Source organism: Silurus meridionalis, chromosome 15 (genome assembly GCF_014805685.1).
Source record: "Silurus meridionalis isolate SWU-2019-XX chromosome 15, ASM1480568v1, whole genome shotgun sequence".
NCBI classification, from domain to species: domain Eukaryota; kingdom Metazoa; phylum Chordata; class Actinopteri; order Siluriformes; family Siluridae; genus Silurus; species Silurus meridionalis.
In genome coordinates, this window is record NC_060898.1 from 7,384,557 (window position 1) to 7,411,520 (window position 26,964).

General features: G+C 38.6%; 1 protein-coding gene across 2 annotated transcripts in view; it reads left to right on the plus strand.

Moving 5' to 3' along the window:
- The first annotated feature begins 772 nt into the window (after positions 1–772).
- Positions 773–26,964, plus strand: part of ptpra (protein tyrosine phosphatase receptor type A) — a 39,057-nt gene continuing 12,865 nt past the window's right edge. Inside the window, exons 1-7 of one of the 2 annotated variants that reach the window (XM_046867658.1) lie at positions 773–1,125; positions 19,059–19,105; positions 22,497–22,575; positions 23,685–24,137; positions 24,345–24,365; positions 24,930–25,011; positions 25,258–25,331. In XM_046867658.1, coding sequence (XP_046723614.1) covers positions 19,085–19,105; positions 22,497–22,575; positions 23,685–24,137; positions 24,345–24,365; positions 24,930–25,011; positions 25,258–25,331 — 730 coding nt within the window. In that variant the 5' untranslated portion in view covers positions 773–1,125; positions 19,059–19,084. The remainder of the gene's footprint in view (positions 1,126–19,058; positions 19,106–22,496; positions 22,576–23,684; positions 24,138–24,344; positions 24,366–24,929; positions 25,012–25,257; positions 25,332–26,964) is intronic. The other variant, XM_046867659.1, reaches the window with a different exon arrangement.

Here is a 26,964-nt window from a genome sequence, read left to right on the forward strand (position 1 = left end):
TTCATATTAACAGCACAAGTTGATAATGTGCATTTGATTATATGTAATGGAGCACAAGGTTATGATGTGTGTTATGTGTAGGCTTTGCTAAAAAGATACGCTTTTAATCTGCACTTAAACTGGGAGAGTGTGTCTAAACCACGAACACTGTCAGGAAGATTATACCAAAGTTTAGGAGCTAAATGTGAGAATGTTCTACCATCTTTAGTGGACTTTGCTATTATAGGAACTACTAGAAGTAAAAAGTTTTGAGATCTCGGGCGTGACAGATAGATACATGGGAGCCAAACTATTTAGTGTTTTGTAAGTAAGTAGCAGTAGTTTGTAGTTGATTTGAAACTTAACAGGTAGCCAGTGTAAGCGATCTAGGAGATCATGATCTATAGTGTCGAATGCAGCACTAAGATCTAGTAAAACTAACAGAGAGATGTAGCCTTGAAGCTAAAAACAGGTCATTAGTGATTGTAACTTAAAGCAGTTTGTCCTTGGGGATTAATAAAGAACTCCATCCATCGACTTAGACAGCTAATATAAGAATGTGTAGTGTCCAAATATTTATGGCCCTGCTTGAAGAGCTTTGCACTTTGATACGGCTCAGTCTATTTAATGCAATGCGCGGTATGCTCACTAGGGTGCGCGACACACCTGTGAGCGATACGGGGGCGTGGTTTGATGAAAGCACAGGGACGAGCCCCAAAAAAAAAGAATGGGCGCAAGTGGGCGTGGTCTGCACTGGCAAGGAGGCGGGGTTTGCCACTGGGAAAATCCACTGCTTTCCCATTCCTATCGGCCAGGCGCAACATGGCGGACTAGGAGAGGCGGCACGACAGCGCCCGGATACAGCGAGTAAAACGCGGGATACAGGCACCCGGCGTCCCGGAGAGCACGAAACCAGATCCTGGGGGAAGTGAAGAGAACGGAAGGCGATAAACGGAGCACTTTAGGACTGGTTTGGACATGTAATTTTGAAGCAGGTTCCGAGCGGGCCGTGTACAGCGCTACCTCGGCACTCGGGGTGAGGAGGAGTCCGGGGCCGGGACATCGAGTGCTGGATACCAACTTCACAAACCCTCGCTCTTCGGTGCAGCTAATAACGGTGTGCAGTGTGTGAAAAAGCGCGGTGAGGTGAGTTACACACGGGTTTCCTGAAATATAATAAATGGATTCATTGAAGTTTAGAATTATGAAGCTGAAAATGTGTTCAGTGTGAGTGGAATAATAAAAGCGCGCTGCAACGGGGGAAAGGCACGGCGTAGATTTTAATGGAGGGCGGGGCCAAAGCGCGCACACACACACACACACACACACACACACACACACACACACACACACCAACCATTATATTCTACACGCTTCGATTCTACACACTCACATTCCACACACTTCTATTGTACACTACATCCTATTTCTTTATATTCTACTCACTCACATATTACACAATTCTATTCTCACACTTATTCTACACACTCACGTCTCTCACACTTCTACACACACATCCTATTTCATTATATTCTACACACTCTTAACTCACACTTCTACACACTCACGTCTCACACTTCTACACACTCATCCTATTTCATTATATTCTACTCACTCACATCTTACACAATTCTATTCTCACACTTCTATTTTACACACTCATCCTATTTCATTATATTCTACACTCTTAACTCACACTTCTACACACATCCTATTTCATTATATTCTACACACTCTTAACTCACACCTATTCTACACACTCATCCCTTTTATTATATTCTACACACTCTTAACTCACACTTCTACACACAATCCATTTCATTATATTCTACACTCCTAACTCACACTTCTATTCTACACACTCATGTCTTACACTTCTACACACTCATCCTATTTCATTATATTCTACACACTCTTAACTCACACCTATTCTACACTCATCCCTTTTATTATATTCCACACACTCTTAACTCACACTTCTACACACTCCTAACTCGCACTTCTATTCTACACACTCACATCTCACGCACTTTCATTCTAAACACTCGCATCCTATTTAATTAAGTTCTACGCACTCACAACCCACACATTTCTATTCTAGACACTCACAACCACACACTTACATTCTATATACTTCTGTCATACACTCCTGTTATAAAGAGATGCTACAGTCATATTCAACACACTAATTATGAACTCATTTTACACACTTGATTCTACACACTCCTATGCTACACATTCAGATCTTCCACAGTTCGATTCTACACACTCTCATCCTATGCTCTTGTTCTCCTCTGTTTTTGCATTCAGTTCCATTTCACATAAATCACACTTTCAGTCTGCTTTCTGACATTGGATTAAACCTGAACCTACTAAACCTGGAACCATTTTTGTGTGTGTGTGTCAACACACTTGGCCAGTCGACATGATTCTGAATGTAGAAAGTTGTACTCAGTTTTATTCTTAACTGACACAATCTGCACAGAGGTGTTTTCTGCGTATAGAGTACATCCTTCCATTAGACACAAGTGCATTGTCTTCCGCACCATTCTGCACTGTCATGTTTAGTCACGGTTATATTAGTCACATTACACACTTCCTTTTACTCTGTCCTTTTAGCATCCAGGGACGTGCTAGCTCAGGGATAAAGCTCTAAGTTACTGATCGAAAAGTCGAGGGTTAAAGCCCCAGTATTGCCAAACTGCAACTCTTGGGCCCTTGAGAAAGCCCCTTAACCCTCTGTGATGCAGGGGTGGTAGGGCTGAAACGATTCCTCAAGTAATTCGAATACAAAAAAATAATCGAGGCAAATTATTGTGCTTCGTTTAGTCCATTCAACTACACACACGGCACTGTGTTTCCCCACGGAGCATTTTTACTGTTGCACCACCTGATAAACGATTGAGCGCTCTGGACAGGTAAACACTAAAGACGCTGTAGAATGAAGAAATGGAGGAATTGGGAGAATCTTGCAACTCTGACTTATCGCATCCCCAACTTTACTATTGGCAATTCCAAGTTTTTTCTTTCGAAATTCCGATTTTTTCACACAATTCCGATTTTTTTATTTTTATTTTATTTTTTTTTTTAAGCCAATCAGGCAGCCTCAGTGCCAGAAATCGGGCACATTGAAAGTGAAATAGGTTACAATCAATAGAATCGCATGGTATCAACAATGAGCCCCTGATCCCTGGAGAGAGATCTGTCTAACGATCAGCTCTGGAGGAGACTCCAGGAGAGCTCCAGAGCTCCACGTTCATACACAAACAGCTCCAAACTTCAGGCCCACAACACGTCTTATTTTCTCTTCTATATGTTGTATTGTCCGATTAATCTTTGGAATATCCGGTAGAATACTCGATTACTAAAATAATGGATACCTACAGTCCTGCTTTTCACTTTACCTGAACACATTGCATACTGTATGTCCATACAGTCATGAACACAGTAATAATCAGAGCGTTCGTTTTCAGCACCATCTCATCAGTCGCACTGTGGGATCGCATTTCCGTATTGCACAGGGCCAAACATTTTTACACTTACACACTCCTTTCTTCACGTTTTCACATTCGTCAGACGTCCTTCATGACCACATATCAACCGTCCGTTCATTATATCGCACGTCCAAATGTGCTACACGAAACTGAGAACAATGCTAGTCGAGTGTGTTCATCACACCTCTTCATATTGTTTCTGCCATGTGAGTAAGGGATGATGCATCCACCTACATCCTGAAACAAAACCAAAACAGGTGGCGCACACGCGTTTTATTCCGCAAAACGGAGGAGTTCGACCTCCTTCACATATTGCAGCAGTGCGATGATTTGTTCGAATTCTGTATTTAGAAAGAAATTAGCATGTATTGCGCATCATATTAAACGATGGATTGTATCATGTTTGAACGGCAGGATAATAGTTAATATGGTCTTTGAGGATCTTTTTTTGGCTTCATATACGTGTATAAGTAGGGTTTGAATTTGGATACTGATCCAGACATATTTCCTGTTATAGCAGCTCCTCCTCTTTCCCGTACCTGCTAAGGTGATGAAATAATACTAGATCCAAGTGTGCGAGTCTGACACTTACTCAGAGCTAAAGAGGAGATATTTGTTTCCTAGAGCAGGGTCAGTTTTTGGCATACCAAAATGTTTTTTTGTTTTTTTTAAGGTGTAACATGGTGTCTTTTTTCTCTTTTTAACCCCAAATCAGTTTACTAATGTGAAAAAGTGTGTGCATTTCATGTCCTCGTGTTTATAATGATGTATAACAAACATAAAACAAGTTCATACCTGTTGGAAATGAATGTCACCCACAATGTACAGTCTTTCGCTCCGGAGGCCTCTTTAAGGCAATGAAACGATAGAATGCAGGCGAAGAAATCCTGAAGAATTTCCATCTCAGAAAGTCAGAGTGTTCCCTTTTCCTGTTATAAAATGCTGACACTAAAGACTCACTTACACACATGTTTTAAGTGAATGTTTTCTTACAAAGCCTCACAATGTCCGCAATCACTGATGGTATATAATCTGTTAGTTTCTGTTGAGTTGGCCATAGCATACAGACGTCGTTACTATAGAAACAAACAAACAAAACGTGTTTGAACGTGCACATTTGTGTAAACCTTTTAAGTGGGATGTCTAACAGAGCTTTTGTAATTAAAAACGAATCAATACCTGATGACTGTATTGAATTGTATCTGAACGACTGATGTATTTACCCGAAGGTCACCTAAACATCTCATTCTATCTTTAGTCCCCATTTGCTGTTATAACAACTTCCACTCTTCTTGGAAGATGTTCCACTAGATTTTGGAGTACAAGGGCGTAAGACAAGTCAAATACTGATGTAGGGTGAGGAGGCCTGGGGTGCACTCAGCATTTACTTTGTCCCAGAGGTGTTCCATAGGGTTGAGGTCAGAGCTCTAGAAAAGACCACTCAATGTCTTCCACTGCAGTCCATGTAAACAATATCTTCATGGAGCTGGCTTTGTGCACAGGTGCACCGTCATGCTGGAGCAGGTTTGGGCATCCTACGATATCCTACACAGTTGTGTGCTTCCAACTTTGTGGTAACAGTTTGGGGAAGAACCACATCTGTCTGGGAAAGTCAGGTATCCCAATACTTTTGTCTGTATAGAGTGTCCCAAATTTTGTATTTTTTACTTTAACTAGACCTCTGAGTTCAATATTTTACCACACAATAAAATTCACATCACTGAAGTTACGATTTTACTGGTTCATGAATATTACTAGTCGCTTTATTTGGACTAAAAAAGTTAATGTAATCTTGTGATTGGTGAGATTCATTTACCCATGTTGGATATCTTGTTTTTTGTATACATTACCTTGAATCCAAGTAAGACCATGAGGTAACAAAATAGTAGTAGATATAATGTGTGTTTTAATAAAAATCAAATTGGTTTTGAAATGCGTCGTTTGGCCGAGGCAGCTTGACAATGAAGCAGGTAGTCTTGCCAACTGGACCGCAACCCTGACCTGAATAAAGTGCTCACTGAAAGACTGTGTTTCATTTGAAGCATGCAGCGTAAAAAAGCAGAGAACCTCAGAACACATGACTTATATTGTGTCTGTGTGTCACCTGAACAACATGGTCCCGTGTAAACAGTGCTATATATGGAATATTAACACTCTCTAGGCCAACTAGTTCTGTCTCAGTGGAGAGGGTTTTTCCTACAGACACACTGGGTGTTGAATATTTCCATAGGCAACAAACACCCTAACAACTCTACTTATTATAGTCATGGGTGACCAAATCATTGGGTTTTGATTTATGAGGTTTTTTTTTTACAGATTATCTCCATAATTTAGCCAGTTCTCACTGACAAACCAGCTCTTTGTACCATAAGACAGCTACCATCTCAGATGGGTGAAGGCCATCATGTGCCTCTTACAAGACATGTGAAACAGTCAACCGCATCTTTTTATATAGTTGCTGTGTCATAGGACGCTGTATCATGTTTTAGGGTATAAGGTGTTTGTTTTTGTTTTTTAAACTTGTCACATGTACCTTACATCACAGCGAAATTCTGTCTTCGCATTTCCCAGCAAGCGCAGGGTCAGCCATGATTCATCGCCCCTGGAGCAAAGGCATTTAAGGGCCTTTCTTAAGGGCCCAAGATGGGCAGCTCGGCAATACTGGGGATTGAACCCCCAGATTTGCGATCAGTAACCCAGCCCATGAGCTGTCACCTCCCTACAGTTCCTTCAGGAAACCCCCCACCCCATCCCTTCCACATACATGTGCTCTCAATGCCTGTGATTGGATGTCTTGGTTGTGTGGAAACCTCTTACCAGGCAAACACATTGTAGCTTATGTAATTTAATAACATTAGGATTTACATGAGTTAATACAGAATAACTAAGTATTAAACTCTGTGTTTTAACTCGACGAAAGTGTCGGTTGTGAGGCCTGGCTTTTTTGCTCTCAGCACGATGAACTGTTGTGAGCGCTGTGCAAGCATAAAGAGTCATGGGATATGAGGGTTTTCTCTGACCCTGTATATTATCTCGTTTTGTGAACCAGATCACTGTTCGGTCGATCTGTGTGATGCAGCAAGCGGTGGGATTTCGAGACATACCACATAATTGAAGCACTGCCTCCTTAACATACATCAGTTTTGTTCTTTCGGAATGTCAATGAGTAGATGTTTTTCTTTCTCTGGTTATTGATTATTTTTCTGGTTATCTGTCAGTGGGGGGAAAAAATGCATTGTAGACAATTTTTTACTTTTCACTTTGATACATTGCAGCTTTCTCTTTGGGTCATTTTTCCTCTCAAGTTTGATGAATTACAAAGTTTAAAATGTAGGATTTACAGTGGGATCAGTCCAAAACAGACACACACCTGAAATGGAAGAATTCTGAGAATTCATTAATCATTTATTCAATTGTAACCTTATAAAATAATCTTTATATGTTGGTTAATACTTCTAATGCTTATTATGAGGTGTAAACTGAAACATCTAAAATGCAAGTTTTTAAGCATTTTTGTCTCTTTTTCTGAAAGTAGATATGATATTAAATGTACCGTACCTAAAAATATAATAAAAACATCACAAAAATTATTAGGAAATTGAACACTAAAAACGGGTCCAATTCTTTTTTCTTCAGGATCAAACGTGGCCTATTTCCTGTTCAAGCGACGTGTAAAAATTGATGATTTAAATCCCCAAGCTCTTCTTCAGCGTCCGTATTCTGCTTCAACAGCGCAGATGCAATTTTAACGAGTCCAAACGAAAACCGAGGTCTTTCTGAACGTGTCTTTTTGCCTGCTGGTTCATGTCTCAAGCTTGTCCCTGAGCTTCCGTTCTTCTTTGCAGTGCCGAGTTCTTTTGCCGTCTCTCTCTCTCTCGTTTTCTTTCTTTTTTTCCATACGCATTCACTGAGCTGTGCTGGAACTCGCAGAGCAATTAACCTATCAGGATGCCATTTCCCAAAAGTGTCAAGGTCGTCTCGAAATTAGGGCATCATACAAAAATTGGAACGCTCTCCACTCTTGCTGTGAATTCAGCCCCAATTTGGAATCTCCAAAAAGACACATGTCTAAATTCACGCTTTGTCTTGACTAAAATTGAACACGCGCTTTGTTTTTGCCGATAGTAAACAGTCGATAGGGTTCAGGCTCTTGATTGCTCAGGTCTGCTCTCCATCGTCTTCCACTTCTACTCGATCGGCTCTTCGTGTCTGCGCTCGCCCTCCCTAGAGGTTACGAAATACACACCTCTCAGTCTGGCATCTGGAGAAAACACCCTGTTCTGTCCTCGAAGGGTTCTCAATGTGTGTGTGTGTGTGTGTGTTTGTTTGTGTGTGTGTGTGCTTATTTTCTAGGCTCAGCAGACATTTTACAGTCTCAGAAGGCACAAACTTGTGTATTGGTGTGCTGTTTGTGACCTGAATCTTCCTGTTAGACAAGTACAATAAAGCAGTCAATAAAGTACACATCTGTCTGTCTATACTCCTGTGTCGAAAAGATGGGCCAAGCCATGAATGGCAAAATAATGAAGCTTTCACTGGGCTTAACAACAAATAGTGTCTCTCTCTCTCTCTCTCTCTCTCTCTCTCTCTCTCTCTCTCTCTCTCTCTTTTTTTCTCTTTCTGCTTTGTCAATCTTTATTCCATTTATGAGCTTGTATTCAAGCCCTTGCCTTTCTGCATCAGGTGTGGCGGAGGACTACATGCTGACTCACCTTTTAGGAAAAAAATGTACATGCCTGAAGATAAAACTTTTGTACACCCAAATTACTCAATCATTATGATGAGACAATAAGACTATATAAATTAACGTCTGTGTTTTCAGCTTTTCTACTTAACTGCCAGAGGAAATTTTAAGCGTGCATATGTTTCATTCTTACTAATTCTCTGACTAATGTTTTAGCATTATGAACTATCTTACTGAAGCTTACTGATCAGACGGTGGGGTTTAACTCCCGGTATCGCCAAGCTGCCACTCTTGAGGCCCTTGAGCAAGACCCCTAACCCTCTGTGTTCCAGCAGCGCTGTATCATGGCTGACCTTGCATTCTGTCCCCAGCTTCCTAATTCAACTGGGATATGTGAAGAAAACATTTCCCTGTTCTGTAAAGTACATGTAAAAAGTATAAATCACCTACCAAACAGGACAACATGACTAAGCACACAGTCAACATAACAAAGGAGTGGCTTCAGGAGGACTCCTTGAGTGGCCCAGCCAGAGCACAGACTCGAACACGATCGAACATCTCTGGAGAGATCTGAAAATGGCTGTACGCCGATGGCCCCCATCCAACCCGATTAAACTTGAGGGGTTCCGCAAAAAATGGAGAAACTGGCCAAAAACAGATGTGCCAAGCTTGTTGCGTCATACTTAAATAGACCTGAGGCTGTAACTGGTGCTAAAGGTGCTTTAACAAAGTATTGAGCAAAGGCTGTGATTACTTATGCTGTAGCTATCAAGCACTTAGACGAACATGACCGTTCTGACTACAGCTGAATTATAACGGCTATCAATTTTTCACCAGGCAGCAGGGGGCAATGGCTTGTTTGTTTGTTTTCCCAGAACACTGCTTTTCCTTACATACTGTTGGATTTTATTTCCAGTGGGAATTTTTCTCTGTTCAAATAATGTGTTATGAACTGAAATAAGTACAGACATGAATAGGAGGTGCACTTCTTTAAAGATGACTTTAGAAATGTTCGTAAAGCAGCTCTTTTTTTTTTTAAATTAAAAAGCGTTTTTTCAGGATACTTTGAAAGGACGAAGTCAGACAGGAAGGAGGATACGTGACGTTCCTATACGAAGCTCTTGGGACACACAGGGTTAAACAGTGGTCAGGTATAACATGCCGGAAATGCCTGCATTTCTGCTCTTGGGTTAGTTTCAACTTCCGGTTTAGGCCACGCCCACTTGTGTTTTAATTCCGAATACGCATTCAAATATTCGAAGCAGTAAACAGTTGCTGATTGTGTTACACACCAAATGTGTACTGCGAAATGGATGACATTTTTAGACGATGATGTCACACTGTGAAAATGTCCCCTAGCCCAAAGCTTGCTTTACAGTGAGCCAGTTTGACTTGGGGTGACCAGTTTTTTTGGATTTGACAAGTTTGTGGTTGTTTTGAAGGTTGTTCATTGTGACCCGATCCACGTACGAAAACCAGGGACTGGTCAGTGTTGCAGTGTGGTCATATGAAGTGTGTACTTACGGTTTGAGTTGTGGCTGCGTGACAGGCGTTCTCTTAATGCAGAGCATATGTCTGGTTGTATTGTGGCATGTTTTGTCTTGCTGTGAGTTAATGCCCACGCGTGGTGTAACATCTGCTCTTTGTAGTTATGGATGCAGTTTGCATTGAATAATTGTGAATAATGTGAAAAGGGTTACACGCTATCAGGTTTTCGGATCACGGTGTAGGATTTTCAGAATCGTTTCCGGAGTTAAAATGCTCCGCCGGGTTTAAACTTGTGACCTCGGCCCATTCGCTGCAGACATGGACTTCCTGTAACTATCATTGTCATATCTTTGGCATCTGGCTTGAGATTGGACCTCGTCCTGCTTTCAAGTTGGACTCGGCTCCTTTATGTTCAGTTCCTATTTATTTAAAAACATAATTCCTCTATTAATTAGTTTACTATTATAATTACATGATAGTGAAGGACATAAACTTTATTTCTTTAGTGCTTCATTATTTAAGGATCAGCATAAAGTCAGATTTAAGGATATTCACTGAATCATGTTGAGGTTTAATCAGCAACCTACAAATGATGTTTATTGAAATGGTTTTCGTCATTTTTTTCTTTTTTACTGTGTGAACATATAAACGTGTGTGTATTCAGAGTTAGAGAATGGCATATAGAGACGTTATTTAATTTCACATCACCCATTGCTGAATCCGTTTCCTTTGCTTGCCATTGCAATAGAGTTTCAAAACATTGAATATAATTAAGACTAACTGCAAATGTCTTAATCCACGTCCTTCACCCACATTAGTCAGTTGTCAGGCTATAAAATAACACATGATGCAGCGCATCTGATTTTGGATGTTGAAATTGACGTATTCTTTATATTTTACATTGAAGGCAGCAGAAAACATGGAGATTAGGCAAGGGTGAAAATGCAGAAGTGACTGAACTGGTTGCAAAATGTACTGCATATTTGCCCTCTTCCAGAGTCGTGCCCAATGATGTCTCTCCTGCTTGCTCACTAGGTATGGGATGAAGAGTATTTTGTGTAGTAAATCGGATGCTGAAAAGTGAAACTGTAACATATGCATACACGGATGGTGCTGACAGTTTGGTAGATTTGCGCTCTTTTGTAACCAGAATGTGCCCGCGGTTTCAACGGCCCCAGGCGGCATGGGATTCTGCTAACTTTAAACATTATAGCTTAGTTTATTATTAGAAATAAAACACAATTTAAAGATTTACTCTATTTAAGACATTAAGACTGACTTGTAAGAGTCATATGCAGTTATGACATCCTCCACTCCTCTGAGAAAATATTCCACTAGATATTAGAGTGCGCTCGTGGAGATTGGTGCTCATTTTGCCACAAGGTTATGAGTAAAGTCAAATACTGATGTAAAGTGAGGAGGCCTGGAGTTCAGTAAAAACATTCTAGTTCATACCAAAGGTGTTCAGTAGGTTTGAGGTCAGAGCTCTATAGCAGGCCACTGAAGATCTTCCACTCCAACTCATGAAAACATTTCTTACTGGAACAGGGTCAAGTGACGGGAAAATGTAATGCTAGCGCGTCCAAAGGCATCCTGTGCAATTGCGTGCCTCCAAATATTGTGGTAACAGTTTGGGGAAAAACAAATACGGCTGGGAAAGTCACTATTCGTATAGTTTATATGTAATATTGATTTCAAATGGCATGCCACTGCCGCTATCGATTGTTTTAGTAATAGTGTATTCTAACGATTATTCCATCGGGTAATCAGATAAGAAATAATTAGATGGGTCTCTTAAAATTAACCTAATTTCTTTTTTTTTTTTAGAAAAATTTGCTTTTTATTGCTGGAATTGCAATACAGCTGAAAACTAAACCCATTTAGTTAATAGCATTTAATAGACATTACATCAAAATACAAATATAAAAAGTTTCAAAAGTTCCTCCGCAGTGGCTGTGTAGAACCTTATGGGAAAATATTTGTTTAATGAAGCTCATAATTATTCTCGCTCATGTATTTATTTGTTAAATCGCCCACAGTATCAGCGATGTGGTTTTCCTGTCTCTGGAAAAGCCACATGAAATCTTTCACGAATGAAATCCGTGTGTTTATCGCCAGCTTAAAATCACGTGCTCCACTACCCGCTCTACGCCGCCACTGCCATAAATAAAACTCTAAAAATCCATTTCAAATTACTTTTAAAAAACGACGTACGACATTTTCTTTACGTTATTAGTTTGAAACGATCCCAAACTTTGGAAACTTTCTGCCGTTTTTCTTTGACCAGAATCTTCTCCTCGCCCCTCTGCGGGTAGTGCGTCAGTAATAATGGTCCGTAGGAAACACGATGCTTTGTGTTTAGATGCACTAAATGAATTTTTCTAATGGAATTATTATTAATGGAGTTCAGTCCTAAATGTATGTACAGTGCAACCTCGATACTCGCGGGGGTTACATTCGATATCCCCTCGTGAGTAACAAAAAATCGCGAGAATATGACTCATTTTTTTGATGGGTACAAAAGTTTTTCAAACATTTTGATGTAATTTATTAGTACAAACGTTGTTTTGAAATGTTCCCCCGAACTTTCGAGCCTCTCGCGGTTTCTCGCGAACTATCAGATTTTCTGCGAGTTACTCTTATTCTGATTCCAAATAATAAAGTTACAAACTATCGAAGTCGCAAGTGTCGAGGTCGCGAGTCTTGAGGGTCCACTGTATTTACACTGTCCAACACTTGTTTCAAAATACATTACCGTGTTTTTGCATTAAGGAGAGCGTATTTATTTTCTCCAGCTTCAGTAACCACAAGGTGACTGTTGCTAACAGCAGGAGCATCACACACAGGAATTGCCAGTGCTTATTCATAGCTCCAAAGATGTCATCTGTGAATGGATGTAGTCATCAGACCACATGTAGTGCAGTACGTGACTAGATTAATATTATATTATAATAATAATATATGGCTAAATGTCTGTGGACACGTCACCCTCACACCTATATCTCCCTAACTGTTTCCGCAAAGTTGGAAGCACACAGTTGTATAGAATATTTTTGTCTGCTGTACGTAGAATTATAATTTCTCTACACTGGAACTAAGAGGCCCAAAACGAGGTCCATTTGAAGAAAAAAAATTTTTTGCTTTGGATAAAGGAACCGGAGTGGCCTTTACTGATGCCTGACCACTATCCCTTTTATTCAAGTTTGCCACGAATTGGAAAGTCATCTGCACCCCAGGCTTTTTCACTTGGCATCAGTGAAATCTACCTCCCTAATATACCCCACAGCCACTCTCCAACATCTAGTGGAAATTCTTCCAGAAGTGTGGAAGTTATGAAAACAGGGAAGTAAATCTGGAATGGGCTGTTCAACAAGCACATGTAGGTTGATGAAGAGGTGTCCATGTTTTGCTTTGTGGAATGTAGGTTTTTTTTTTTCTTTCTTCCCTCCGGGAAATTTGCATAAAAAAACAAACTTTATATCGTTTGCAGAATTTTATTATAATATGTACCTAGATTCTCTCTAAGGAGGTCTCGATACATTCAACAACATTGTGGCTTTTTGTGACGTTTTCTGTCGCCAGTCTGTCTTCTTAATCAGCGACAAATAAACTGATTTCCTGAGTCGCACAACAGTTTTTCATACAGCGGAAACATATTTTAAATCGAAATCAGTTGCTTGTTGGCAATGGCAGGTGATAATACTTATCTTTTGCCTCAGACTGTTTGTAACTTGTCTGTGCTTGAATTATTTATGATTAGTTTCTCCGAATGTTTTTTTTATACAGAGTGCAGTATTTTCTTAACAGATTTGGAATTTGATGAATGACAGATTTAAAGTAAAAAAGAAATACATTTATATTTTGCATTTCTTTCCTTTATTACTTATTACCTTCTGACTGCCCCTTTTCTTTTCCTCTGACCCCCACTTGGGTGTATTTCAGAACTGCAGGACATATTTCTCATTCGAAGATTTTTCCGGCATGGCTGAGGGGAAACTGCTTAAACCGAAAATGTGATAAACTTTTGGAAACAAATGCTAATGTATTTAGTGTGTGAACACGACACCTGTATAACGTCGGACAGGTTCATAATTGATTCTGAATCGCTGTAATGTGTATTGTGCTGATCCACAATGCAGCAGAGGAAAACACTGGTCCTGTGACTGCTCGCTGATTTCACCCTGATTAGCGAAGGGGGGGGGCGAGAGAAAGAGATTCAGTGCCCTATTTAAAACCCGTTCTTGTCTTGCACGTAATGATCCAATCAGCCATATTGAAAATCACGTCCAAATTTTATTTTCGTTTGGTTATTTTTTTAGACTTTCAGAACGTGCAGTTAAAATGAAGCACCAATATTTCAAGTTTTTGGCGTTTTTTGGCCCTTCATTGACTTTATTTTAGAGTCGTTTCAAAAATAAACTAAACTTGGATATAAACTATATTGGGGCTGAAACGATTCCTCGAGTAAAGCGAATACAAAAAAGTTTGAAGGAATCAATGAGAGATGAGGAAAAGATTCAGGCCAAGGAACACAACAAAGTTTTAAAATTTTAGATAATTTCACTAAAACACAAAGAAAACACCATACGCTGTGGTTACTTTTTTTTTTTACGTAATTAAAAATTTTTTTTTTATATTTTATATATGGTTTTAATATTTATATATATATATATATAGCTAAAGATTTGCTGAAGATATGCTGTCAGAAAAGCTGAAATAGTTTTAAAGATGTTTCTCTACCCACATCTATTTGTGTCTCTTTTAGACTTTTCTGGCAGTGAGCTTTAGAATCATGCAGTTTCCAATTGGGATCAGATTTCTGAACACTTCCTTAAATGGGTCAAAACCTGTAGTTACTTCCTATTAGATAAAATTGTAGCTGCTTATATTCACACCATCAAGTCTGTTTTTTGTTTGTGTTTGTTTTTGTTTACTGAGATCTATAAAGATGTCTTAATGAATAAGAGATTTAATTAAATGTATTCATTACATTGTTACATGGATTGAAAACGATCGCGTTGAAGTTTTGCTGAAATGTGATACTCTTGCAGGTTTGCGATTAATCACCAGAAAAATTCTGGTTAGTCAAGTAGGTTTTTCATGAAAATGACCCATCTGTCTGGTGCGACGTCTCGTTTCATGAGACCAAAACTTTTTTTTTTTTTTTTTGGTTACAGGCTATGTATACTGTTATATAGCTATCACAGTTAGAGCTCACACTAGTAAGCAAACACTAATCCTGCCTGCTAAAACCGAGACGATCAATCCCTCCAAGAAACATGACCACAACGAAAGTGTGTTTGTGTGTGTGTGTGTGTGTGTGTGTGTGTGTGTGTGTGTGTGTGTGTGTGTGTGTGTGTGTGTGTGTGTGGGGCATGATGGTCAGGTGCTATGAGTTGCTGATGATCATGTGTAGAGGAAGCAACAGTTTATTTGTGCTCTGTTTTAATCATAATTGCAATTGTATGTGTTTTGCACAATGATGGTAATGACGGAGAATGACCAAAAAATTGGTGAACTTTGCTAAAGTGGCCAATTGTTTTTATTACATTTGCTAAATTAAATCACAAGCTTCTCATTCAGATGTTATAACTGCATGGCCAGCTGACTGAGGACAATTTGTCCTTGTCACATATTTGAGTATGTTGAAGACAAAGTCAAGTTCTTCAGTTTAAGACTAGTTTAAGTCTGTCTGTCTGTCTGTCTGTCAGTATTAAGGGTATACCGGTACACAAAATTCATGGTTCGGTTCAATTTCGGTTCAAGATAAAATTGCTTGTCATTTATCAATGCAGTTTATTATTCTTAACATTTGTGATCATTTGAATAGTTTAAAAATAAAATCGAATCAAATTGATCCAATAAGGATTTTCATTAAATTGAATTAATTGAGTGATCAATGAAATTGGCAGAAATTAAATTGATAAAATAAAATTTAATTAGTAGTAAATTTGTATTTGTTTTACGTTTGTTAGACCCCATTTGGGTCATACATGTGTGCGTTTTCCATCCAATATTTCATTTTCTAAAGACATGATCTACTTAACTGTTTAACAACTTATTTCAGCATACTTTAACAAATGTCTTCATTCTTTCCATCTTTCATTTATTCAGTCCCTCAATATGTGGAATTTTTAGGATAAAACAAATATTATTTATGGTATTTTTTTTTTATACCCCTTGCATGTATTCAAGTTTAATTATAATAATTAAAAACAATTCACTCAAAGTGTGAGGTGGTGTGTGTGTGTGTGCGCGCGCGCATTTATATTTATTGCATTTAATGGCCATATTACATAAAAATACAAATATATAAATAAAAAACCATAAATGAAAATATAAAAATCAATTTCAAATGTTTACCCTTTTAAAAAAGGGTAAACGCACTGTCCCGTTTTCTCTTTGTTTTAGTTTGAAATGATCCCAAACTTTGTAATTTCTTTGGCATGAATCTTCTCATCACCTCTCACTATTTTCTCCCCATTCCTCTATTTTTCCTTCTGCAGCCTCTTCTGTGTTTCCCTGTCCAGACTTTAGCGAAAGGCTTCAGTAATAATGGTCCGTGTGGTAAAAAGTGCAAAAAGTGTAGCTAAACCGTCTAAACTAAATAATTTGTATTCGAATTACTCAAGTTACACGAGGAATCATTTCAGCTCGATTATTTATTTATTTATTTATTTTTCCAGCATTTCTTGAAATAATCCAGTACAAAAAATTCCACGTTCATTCTCACTGGGATTTTTTTCCCCACATTCTCATGTTTGCTGTTTAGTGATTGGCTGACAAGATAATTGCATGAATGTGTAGGTGTTTCTATTAAAGTGGCCGTTGAGGGTATACACTCCATCTATGGAATAACTAAATAAATTACATGGGTGAAGCTTAGAAGTTTAGAAATGGATGTTATTATTTATTACGTTTTACTTGGATAAGAGCCTTACACGATATATTTTTAGGGCTGCATTAAAGTCGATAATGAAATTTGGTGTCAACGAACACCGTTATCAATTAGGCTGTTGAAATTACGGATTAGCATGACTGAAAGATTACAGAGCTGGCAGACAGTACAGGGTCAACCGGCAGCAGGAAAAAGTGTGTCCCCAAGGCATAGGAGCGTTTTATATTAAACGCAACAAAGAAAACTGTACTTGGAGGTTATGCAAAGCTGCGCTTGTGTGGTCCAGAGTGCAAAAAGAAAACGCACTGGTGTCACGGATAAAGGTGGAACAGCACGGTGAGCAAAAACTGTGATACAGTTCATCCTCATCATGTAAAAAAGGTGTAGTTTAATGTAGTGCTATTGTGTAAACTGTTTTTTTTTTCTAATTTCGGTACAGTCGCACTGGATCTGTTCTGGCGTGATCGCGATCAGCTCGCTCACGACATAGTGATGGGTTCAAATAAAACGGTGCGAACAAACACTAAATCTAAAAGCAGCAAATAACAGCAGCAGTAAACGATTCTATTTTTAGTCACTGTTGTGGATTTAAGCTAATGATTATTCATTTGTACACCATTCAATTCTCTTTTTATAGCGTTTGTCAATTACAACCTTAACTTATGTTTTCAAACGTGATTTACTGCGACTTTACTACGTTCAAATGCCCGTTTTCGTAGTTCGTATATTTAATTTATGCATATATCATTAAATTATTATGAAATATATATTTTATGTATGGTGGTGATGCACAAAATACTAAATCCAATTTTTATATATATATACACATACACACACACACACACACACACACACACACACAGTGCTGACTTGATACAACACGTTTTTAATACAGCAGATATAAGCATTGATTTAAAAAGGTGCCTTTTCAATTCATCAAATCATCCAACAATGCAAACAGTACAATAATTGCATGACCATGTTTCTGTGAATTGTTTAAACTATTAGCTGCATGCAACCAAACAAAACCTGTGTAAGAATGCATCAAAATGCAACCTGTAATTAAAGCAGTATCTCTCCGACTCACTGTGGTGCATTCTTGCCTCCTGCTATCTTCAATACCGAATAAGAACATGACCCGGTCGTTTCCGATGATTACTTTATCCCGGAAATGAATCAGCTGGGAAATGCTGTTAGAATGCAGCAAAGTGGTGTACGTGCACATGTCTAGTTCTACTGACCGACACAGGAGGCTGATGTCAGTGTAGATGTGTGGATGTATTTGTGATATTCGCACTGATTCAGCACAGTGTATCATTCCAGTCCACCGTTCACCTGCTCTGATACATGAAGGAAAATGTCCTGTTTTCGATATGGTGTAGCTGATGCTCTTTTTTTAAAGTGTACCCCAAAACATAGTGCTAATAAATTCAAGCAGATTTGCATCAGCGTGAATTTCTGTATTGTGCAGCTGTTGTATGATTGGCTGACAGGATAATTGCATGAGTGAGTCTTTACAAGTGGCTGGTGAGGTTATAGACTCTCATAATCATATTTGGCTATTGCACAAGTAGGTGCACCAAAATCTAACCAGAAGAAAGAGGAAAAACCTCTAAACGGGCCTCACTGCTTAAGCCAGAACACGCACCGCAGAATCCCAGTGCAAGCTGGTCCATGCACTTCTGTGCTTTTCCTTGAAACTCTGTTAGAACACGGCATCATGGTCATTTTGGGCAATGGCGTGATGAATGAAGGACAATATAAACCTGGTATTGTGTTGTGTTGGTATGCACATATCCTTTTCTCTGGAATTTGCCCACGGCTTTATATTGCGTAGTTCATGTTAACGTATTTAACGAACTTGCTTTCACTAAACAGGTTTGTCTAACAGATATTTATTTAACAGGTTTGTTCAATAAAAAGGGGGGGGGGCTTCTGAGCCCTTTAGAGATTGCAGACGTCTGAGAAGTCAGCTGTAGAATTTTAAATGCCTTTGTGCTACAATAAAGCTCTGTCTTGCTGAACATACTGAACAGAAGTGATAAGATGATATCACCAAAATGGCGTATGCCAAACTCTCAGTCACGAAGGGACTGCAACACGTGTGCGCTGCGTCATCGCTTATTCTTTAATCTAGTTTCCATCTCCCGCTCGATCACATCATCTTTCTGATAAAGCCACATGGAAAAAAGGCAATCATTTAGAACTATCGGGGTGCCGTTCTAAAGATCCAGAGCTTGCGTTCTGATTTCCCTTTACAATTCAGAATCAGCACAAATGCTGACAGCACATTCTCGGCCCATACGTTTCCATAAAGTTTTTTTTTTTTAAGAGTTGACAAGCTTGCACATGCCAATAACACCGTATTAGTAAGAAAATGCGTGTGTTAGCATGGTATGCCTTGAGCAAATGAGAGAATGTGTTTGCTTGCGTTTTTATACTATTCACCCCCTCTTTCCCTCTCCCTCTCTCCCTCTCCCTCTCTCCCTCTCTCTCTCTCTCTCTTTCTCTCTAGGCAATCATTGTGCGAATGAGTGAGTGATGCAGAGCACTTTTTTGCAGGTAAGTCGGCAGAACCTTCATGCAAAACACACACTGGCCTGGCTAATAGATAAACTCGCTTCCTGTAAGGGGAGAAGGATTTTAGATCATTAATGTGTAAGTCATCCGGTGTATGTTTTGCTCAACAAAGACAAGTATACAGTTTGTATCAGTTTATGATGATAAACAGCGATGGAATGTTTTAATAAAGTCAATGTTGACTGTGTCGATTTATTTATAACTGCGCATTGCTGCAGAATGGAATGAAAATATCACACGCCTAACTTTAATGAATGATTATTTTTTGTGTATCACCTCCGTTCCGAATGATATATTTGGCTCTAGGGCAGTGGAGAGCAAACTACGGCCCGCGCTGTATTCTGTAATTCTTCTTCTTCTTCTTTCGGCTTCTCCCATTAGGGGTCGCCACAGCAGATCATCCGTCTCCATACCCCCCCTGTCCTCTACATCTGCCTCTTTCAAACCAACTACCTGCATGTCTTCCCTCACCACATCCATAAACCTCCTCCTTGGTCTTCCTCTTTTCCTCCTTCCTGGTGGCTCCATCCTCAGCATTCTCCTACCTCACCTTGTCTTCAGAACGTCCTACATGTGATGTCCTTCTAATAAACTAATTTCTAATCCTGTCCATCCTCATCACTCCCAACAAAAACCTCAACATCTTCAGCTCTGCTACTTCCAGCTCCACCTCCTGTTCCTGTCTTTGTCAAACGTTGTATTTTGTAATTTGGTTTTACTAAATTGTTTTAATGACCGCATTCATTTCCCCTTTCAGTAGAGATTTCATAGCCAAAACCGAGTCTATTTTTTTATAGTATTTATGCTTCATGTTTGCCCATTGCATTAAACCCTACATTAAAATGAATAGAACAAAGAAATGAAAATTTGATAGTAAGTGACGATTTTTTTATTGAGTGGACATGAAAATATTTTTTCACCGAAGTCCAAACAAAAGCCGTGTGTCTTATTTGCCAAGAAACTGTTGCGGTTTTCAAAGAATAGGATATCAGCCACTTTTCCACTACGCTAGCAACCAAAGGTGGGAAGTAACGAAGTACAGATTCTTTGTTACTGTACTTAAGTAGATTTTTCTGGTATCAGTACTTCTCTTCACTATTTATTTTTCAGACCACTTTTTACTTTTACTCATTACATCTATTACACAAATATCTGTACTTTATCTGTATATCTGTACTTTTAATATTTTTTATAACAGACTTGTTAGTTTAGAGACATTTCTGATCACCTGATCATCATCATCTTTTTTCTGCTTGTGTTCTATATGGTGGATGTTCAGTCTGGATACATTCATTAGGTAACAAAATTTGAAAGTCGTATTGATTGGGGCTGTCATAATTAACACGTTAATGCAAACTAATTTTCTTAACGCAACATGCATTTCTGTTTGACCATTTATATATAGTGTGTATATATATATATATATATATATATATATATATATATATATATATATATATATATATATATATATATATATATATATTTCAATATTAAAGAGGTGGAATTAAAACCTTCAACGCAACACAAATTTATTCACGATGCCTTTGCTTTACTGGTATATAAAAAATAAATAAATAAACCACCGTAAAATAATATTTAATCACTAAACATCGCCTTCCCAGACAATTTCAGCATTGACTTTTCTACAGCTGCTCTTATCACAAACTGAGGGAAAGCAACAGGAACATAATTCTTAAAGGAGCCACGTACCATATTTAACAATTAAAACAACCAGTAAAAAAAAAAAAAGGTAACATATAACTATGGACTATGAAAACATAACATCTCCAAAGAAAGGAATATTAAAAGAATAATTTTCAGCGTGTAAAATAAAGAAAAAAGTAAAATTTCAACTTTTACCGGAGTCTTTTAAACCATAAGTATCTGTACTTCTACTGAAGTCAGGGATGCGTGTATTTTTGTCATCTCTGCTAGCAACCAGTCAATGCAAGAAAGTGGGACTACTGCTCAGAGGTTAGCAGCCAATTTACAGGCTCAGCTAAATATTTTTTCTTTTTTTTCGACAACTATTCAGGATCCAAGCACCAAGGCCAGTTTCAGACAAATTAACGAGTGTGAGCAGCTGTTCAGCAGTGAACATCAACAAAGCACTCTACAGATCCCAGTTAACTGACAATCACCTGAGATTTGTCCTGAGATTTGCCCCAACTAGACCGACACCAAACTTCTATGCATTGGCAAAAAAGGATGACCAACACCATCGTTCCCACTGTAATTGAATAAACGGTTGCTATACTTTTTAGTTAATGGGTTTCACATGTAATGTTTATTAGTTCATCCCAGCCATCTGCTACTGGCCTAAACCGTCTGTCAAACTTTTAAAATCCTTTGTAGCTCGATTCTGATACAGAAAGCTTTGTAAATGACAAGGGAAGAAAAACTGTATGTGATCATGCATTTCAGATAATTGAAGTTATAAATGATATGATCTCTTCCCCCAACAAACCCCTCCCCCCCAGGCAGGATCATGTCTCCTTTGGTTTTCTGGTACTTATGATGGCAGTATAGAATCAATTTTATGGTGTTCTTTTAATTATAAAGAACTGTGACTTTTCTATATAGACATTTTATCCTTTCAAAGTTGCTGTTTTAAACACATGCCATGGTCTGCTTTCTAAACAGAACACACAGTAAATCTTAATGATGATTGAGTTACCTAATGAGCTCTTGTTTCTTGTCTGAATCTGTTGTACTCTGGCTAAAGCAGCTCAACCAGGAGATCTTGCTCCCCGGCTAACCGTGTTAAGTTAAGCTGTATTAGATATGTTTTGGGCACAGCTAGCTCAGCCTAGCTTATGTTAGCGGTTACCACAGTGGTTAAGGCAAAAGCAATTGCACCATTTATAGTATTGCAAAGTGCTGTGGGTTTTAAACCTCGTGTTTTGGAGCTGATTTTCTATAAACCAATAAGAGCAGCCTAATTCCATTCTTTATTATATCCAGACTAAACCAGTGCTCTAGTAATGTTGGTACTATTCAGAGCCTGGTAGCTTTATAGCCAAGTAGTATAATATATTAGGTGATGATGAGGGCATCCTTTTTATTGGTTATTTTTGGCTTTAGTGGATCAACCCAGACACCCTTTTCCTGTTTCCGTTACAACAGGATTCATGATAATCGTTAATATAACTTTTGATATTTAGATTGAGTTTAATGTGCATCTGAGTGTATTAGTTTATGATAAGGGATTAATTATCAGTGTCAAGATGAGGAAAAAGGCTTCATAAGAAGCCTGATGATTGGATGCTTAGCTTTAACATGAATTTGGATATAGGGAAATGGAATTGACAGATCTCTCTCTCTCTCTCTCTCTCTCTTTCTCTCTCTCTCTCTTTTTTCTCTCTCTCAGGGCAGTATGGGGTTGTGTCCCCTGCTCCTGTTGTTTGCCTTGGCCTTTGGATTGGCCCAGGAAACACCCAACCTCCAAAGTAAGATCTGTTTTTATACTATTGAACTAATATTTGCAGCCTTTTGATTATTAACATATAATAATATGATATGTACATGCTTTAGTATGGTTGAATTATTCACACTATATAAGCACACTAGTGTGAACTATTGGCATGGACACCATTAAAATTCCACTGGTAAAGCAATCACACAGGTGTGTTTTCTGCAAACGCTGGCTGGTGATTAATCTTCCTGCAATAAATACATTCATTTATACACCAAAGACAAATCACTTTAAAGCCTCTGCTTCTGTATTGCTTTATCTGAATGACTAATACGCCATTAACTGTTTACAACCGAACATTAAGAGATCCAGATTAGCTTGCCCGAAAATGCTTACCTGTGTCTCAGTCTTCAAATCGGAAACCAGCGCACAAAAGTGTGTATGCACTCCAGTGCAAAAGGCAAATCTGATCCCAGACTTAAAGATACTGCAGCCAGCAGGAAAGAACATTTTAAGACTTTTAATCAAAAGATAGCATTGTTTAGCACAAAGGTTCAAAAATGGTAAACTAATGCAAATGATCAGCATTTGTACTATTAATGTGTAACGTCCACAGTTCTGAATTCATCACCAGACACAGTTTCTGACTTCTTGACGTAGTGTGGTAATAAATATATCCTTTATGTGATGCTCAGGTTTGTTTCAGACAAACCACATCAAATATCTTTATTATTGGGACACTAGACTTCAGTGTAGTTTAATCAAACATGCAGAAAGATCATCTGAATGATATATCCCAAAGTTTATAGTTGTAAAAAGGAAATATGAGGTGGTTAACATGTATATACATTTAGGATTTTAACATTTAATGTTTAAACTATAATTTGTATTCATTTAAACCACATAACCTCTAGTAGCATTATATTATTATAATTGTAGAAGCAACACATTCCTCAATAAGTCTGTGAAACAAATATGAGCGATTAAATGTTTAATATTAATTCAGCCATCCATTGTGTTATTTTGGTGTCATTTAATAATCGAAGCAAGCAATTCATTCGAACAATGCTGTGTTTATTGTTTGTCCTGGCTCATTTCATTTCGAGGACGACTCTCACCGCTTTTCATCTCTCGCTCTCTCAGATCAGAGTTCGATCACAGTCACACCCAAACCCACAACTACTCCTCTCACAGCAGTCCCCCTTACTGATGACCACGACCCCACAACCACAACCACGTCCAACGAGCATTCTGCAAATAATGCCACCTCGAAAGTAACAGGAGCGACACAAGCTCCAGGGGTTCCCATGACTCCTTCCGCTCCTGCTCCAGCTGTGCCTCCAGGCTCCAGTAACACTAATCACACTGATGCTCCACCCCCAGGGACAACCACCGTTATAGGAGGAGAGACGGAGAAGAAAATCACCTCTCCTCATCCCACAACTCTGCCCCCTCCTTCCACAACTGAGGGTTCTAATTTGACCCATCCCATTCAACCTGATCCTGATCTTGACCCTGTTGACAATAATAATAATGTTACATCTGGCATGACAGAACCACCTGAAATCACCACACCATACATCAGCAGTCCTCCAGGTGAGTGTGTTGACTGTTTGGGTTCTTGACCATGTGTGATAGTACAATTGTTAGTTATTCATTGTTAATATCCATCGAAAAGCAGTATAGGAGATTTTAGAGCCTACATATCACCCCAGCCACAATTATTTAAATATTTATTTTGAACAAATATTTTTGATTGTTTGTAATTGAGATATAAATATGAGCTCTTTCCCCCACACACAGGTGGAGGTGGAGGTGGTGAAGGTAAACTTCAATGTATTTTTTATTTATGTCCTTTTTTTTCCTTCAAAAATGATTGTTACTTTAAATATACTTTAATGCATAGACTTTAATAAAAAAAAAATATATATATATATATATATATATATATATATATATATATATATATATATATATATATATATATATATATATATAACTGTGCTTAAACCAATAATGTGTAATCTAAAAAAGAAAAATGGTGGAAAAATGTGTGTATAAATGGTTTTGATATTTTGCTGGAATTAAAATCTGATGGCATCTTTTGATTTGATTTGATTCATTTGAATTGACAGATGCATATAGTGGATGTTCTTTAATTAGCATTTATGATTCACTCTTTGATGATATGCCTATCAGCAAATACAAAAAAAACCCCAACATTTTATATACTCTATAGAATTATACTGTATATGCAAGTTCTAGTTTTATGTAGCACATATCGCATATTTATAAACAGTCCAACTGACTCATGGGTTTCTTATTTGCTTTTCTTCCCTGCACCACCTGTTGGACCTCCATACAAAACTCGACCTTTCTCAAACAAAGACACGGCAATCATCGCCGTGACTGTTGCTTTATCGTCCCTGCTGGTCATCATCTTTATCATCATCGTACTCTACATGCTCAGGTCAGGTGACCGACACTCACAAATTGCTTTTCAGCCAAAATAATATTTATAGAGCTGCACAGTTGAGAGATAAGGATCTTGCATTCCTCATGGCTAAACTCTTGACAACCTTTCCTTCATTAGAGATGATTACCTGCATCATTCTGTCTCCTGCAATTTTATATACTTTATATCATATTTTCTTTCTGTTGTACATGAGAAAATTTGTATTTATTTGTTCCTGTTTGTATCTCTGTGTTGTGACAGGTTTAAGAAGTACAAGCAGTCAGGAAGCCATTCGAATTCCTTCAGGCTGACCAATGGCAGGACTGATGACACAGGTGTGTGTGCGAGAGAGAGAGAGAGAAAGATGTCTGGATTCTTAGAAGTGATGGATTTTGAGACTAGCTCTGTTCTAGCTTTGTCGCTTTTGGCGAATGTCCTCCATCAGACGCCTTAAAACCTGCTAGTAGAACTCGCTGTTGGCGTTCTAGCCCCTGGGGACAAATTCTAAATGCACAATGGAGTGAGTGTAGAAAAAGACGATGAATATGTACTTGGTTTAGCTTCGGACTTGCTGCCCCGGTAATGGGCTCTTCCATGTAAAGCCTGTTGCTTCTTCTCAGGGTCATACCTGTACACTCGGGTAATGATCCTCGACTTGAAGGCCTTTTCATCTACGGCACGCTTGTTCTTGGTGGACATTTTGACGCAGTGTTCCTGGGTCAGCAGCCTGGGGGCGTACTTGGCAGCAACACTGCATGTTCAGACCACACGTGAGAATTGTCTGGACTGTTCCGTATTACACACCGACAATAGCAGGAATCTTATGGATAGTTCTCCAACGATTGTCATGCCCAGGTTGCCGAATGGTTTCAACATTTTCAGGGGTTTGGCTTGTTGAAGGTTTTCCTGATCTCTCGTCATCTTTCAGTGTTCTTCCGCTTTTAAAGCACGCATGCCACTCAAAACACCTAGAACGGCTCATTGCAGCATCGTTGTAAACTTGCCGAATCATGTCAAACGTCTCGATGGCAGATTTGCCCAGGAACACGTTTTCTCTTTGTTTTTACTTACTGTCCATGAAGAAATCGCCGACATAGTAACTCGTGGTCAGAATAGCACCAGTCACACAGGACAGAATGATGCCTTTTTGGACACTGACTTATAAAGGTCCGTGCTCCCTGTGACTGTGCTTGCGGCCTTGTGCTGCCATCTGTCGGCATGTTACAAAACTAGTCTCGAAACATTTTGATACCACCTCGTTGTAGTGAAGAGTTTACATCTTAATCTTTTTCACTATCCTGACCTGCAGTAGTAATGTAAGAATTAACAATAAATTGCACCATTTTCCTGCTCATCTCCCACTACCTCTGCTAATAAATTACCGTTGTGCCCCAAATTGCTTAGTTAACTCATCTAGACTGGTACTGAATACTAACACACACTGGTTTCATTTAACACGCTTTTATGTAGCCTTCAGCCCTACTGAAAAAGCCATTTGCCCAAAATATTTGGAAATCCTTGCCATAGGCTGTTGATTTCGAATAAAAATGCTATACCAGTTTAGTACACGTATATAAGTTGTCATGCAGTGTTGCATTTTGGTAGGATGTCTGAGATGGTCCAGCATAGAAACTGGTCATTTGTCATTGCTTTGATTTTATAACCCAAAGCCCATAGGTGAAATTATCCACGTTTAAACTCTGAGTTTAAGATTTTCCTCAAACCCGAACACAAAATAAAATATCAGCAGGGAGCAAATAGCAAATTACTGCAGGGTGACAGTTAAATGATTTAGGTATATTTATTGGACTCGTTACATGCTGTGGGTTATCTGATGTTCCTGGTGTATATAATCCTTGCACCCATACACTTTTACTTTCAAAAGAGATCAAACATATGCAGTATATTAACACAGTTGGGGGTTAAAAGAGACACTCACCCTGTGGTATTTTGAATGTTTTACTCTGG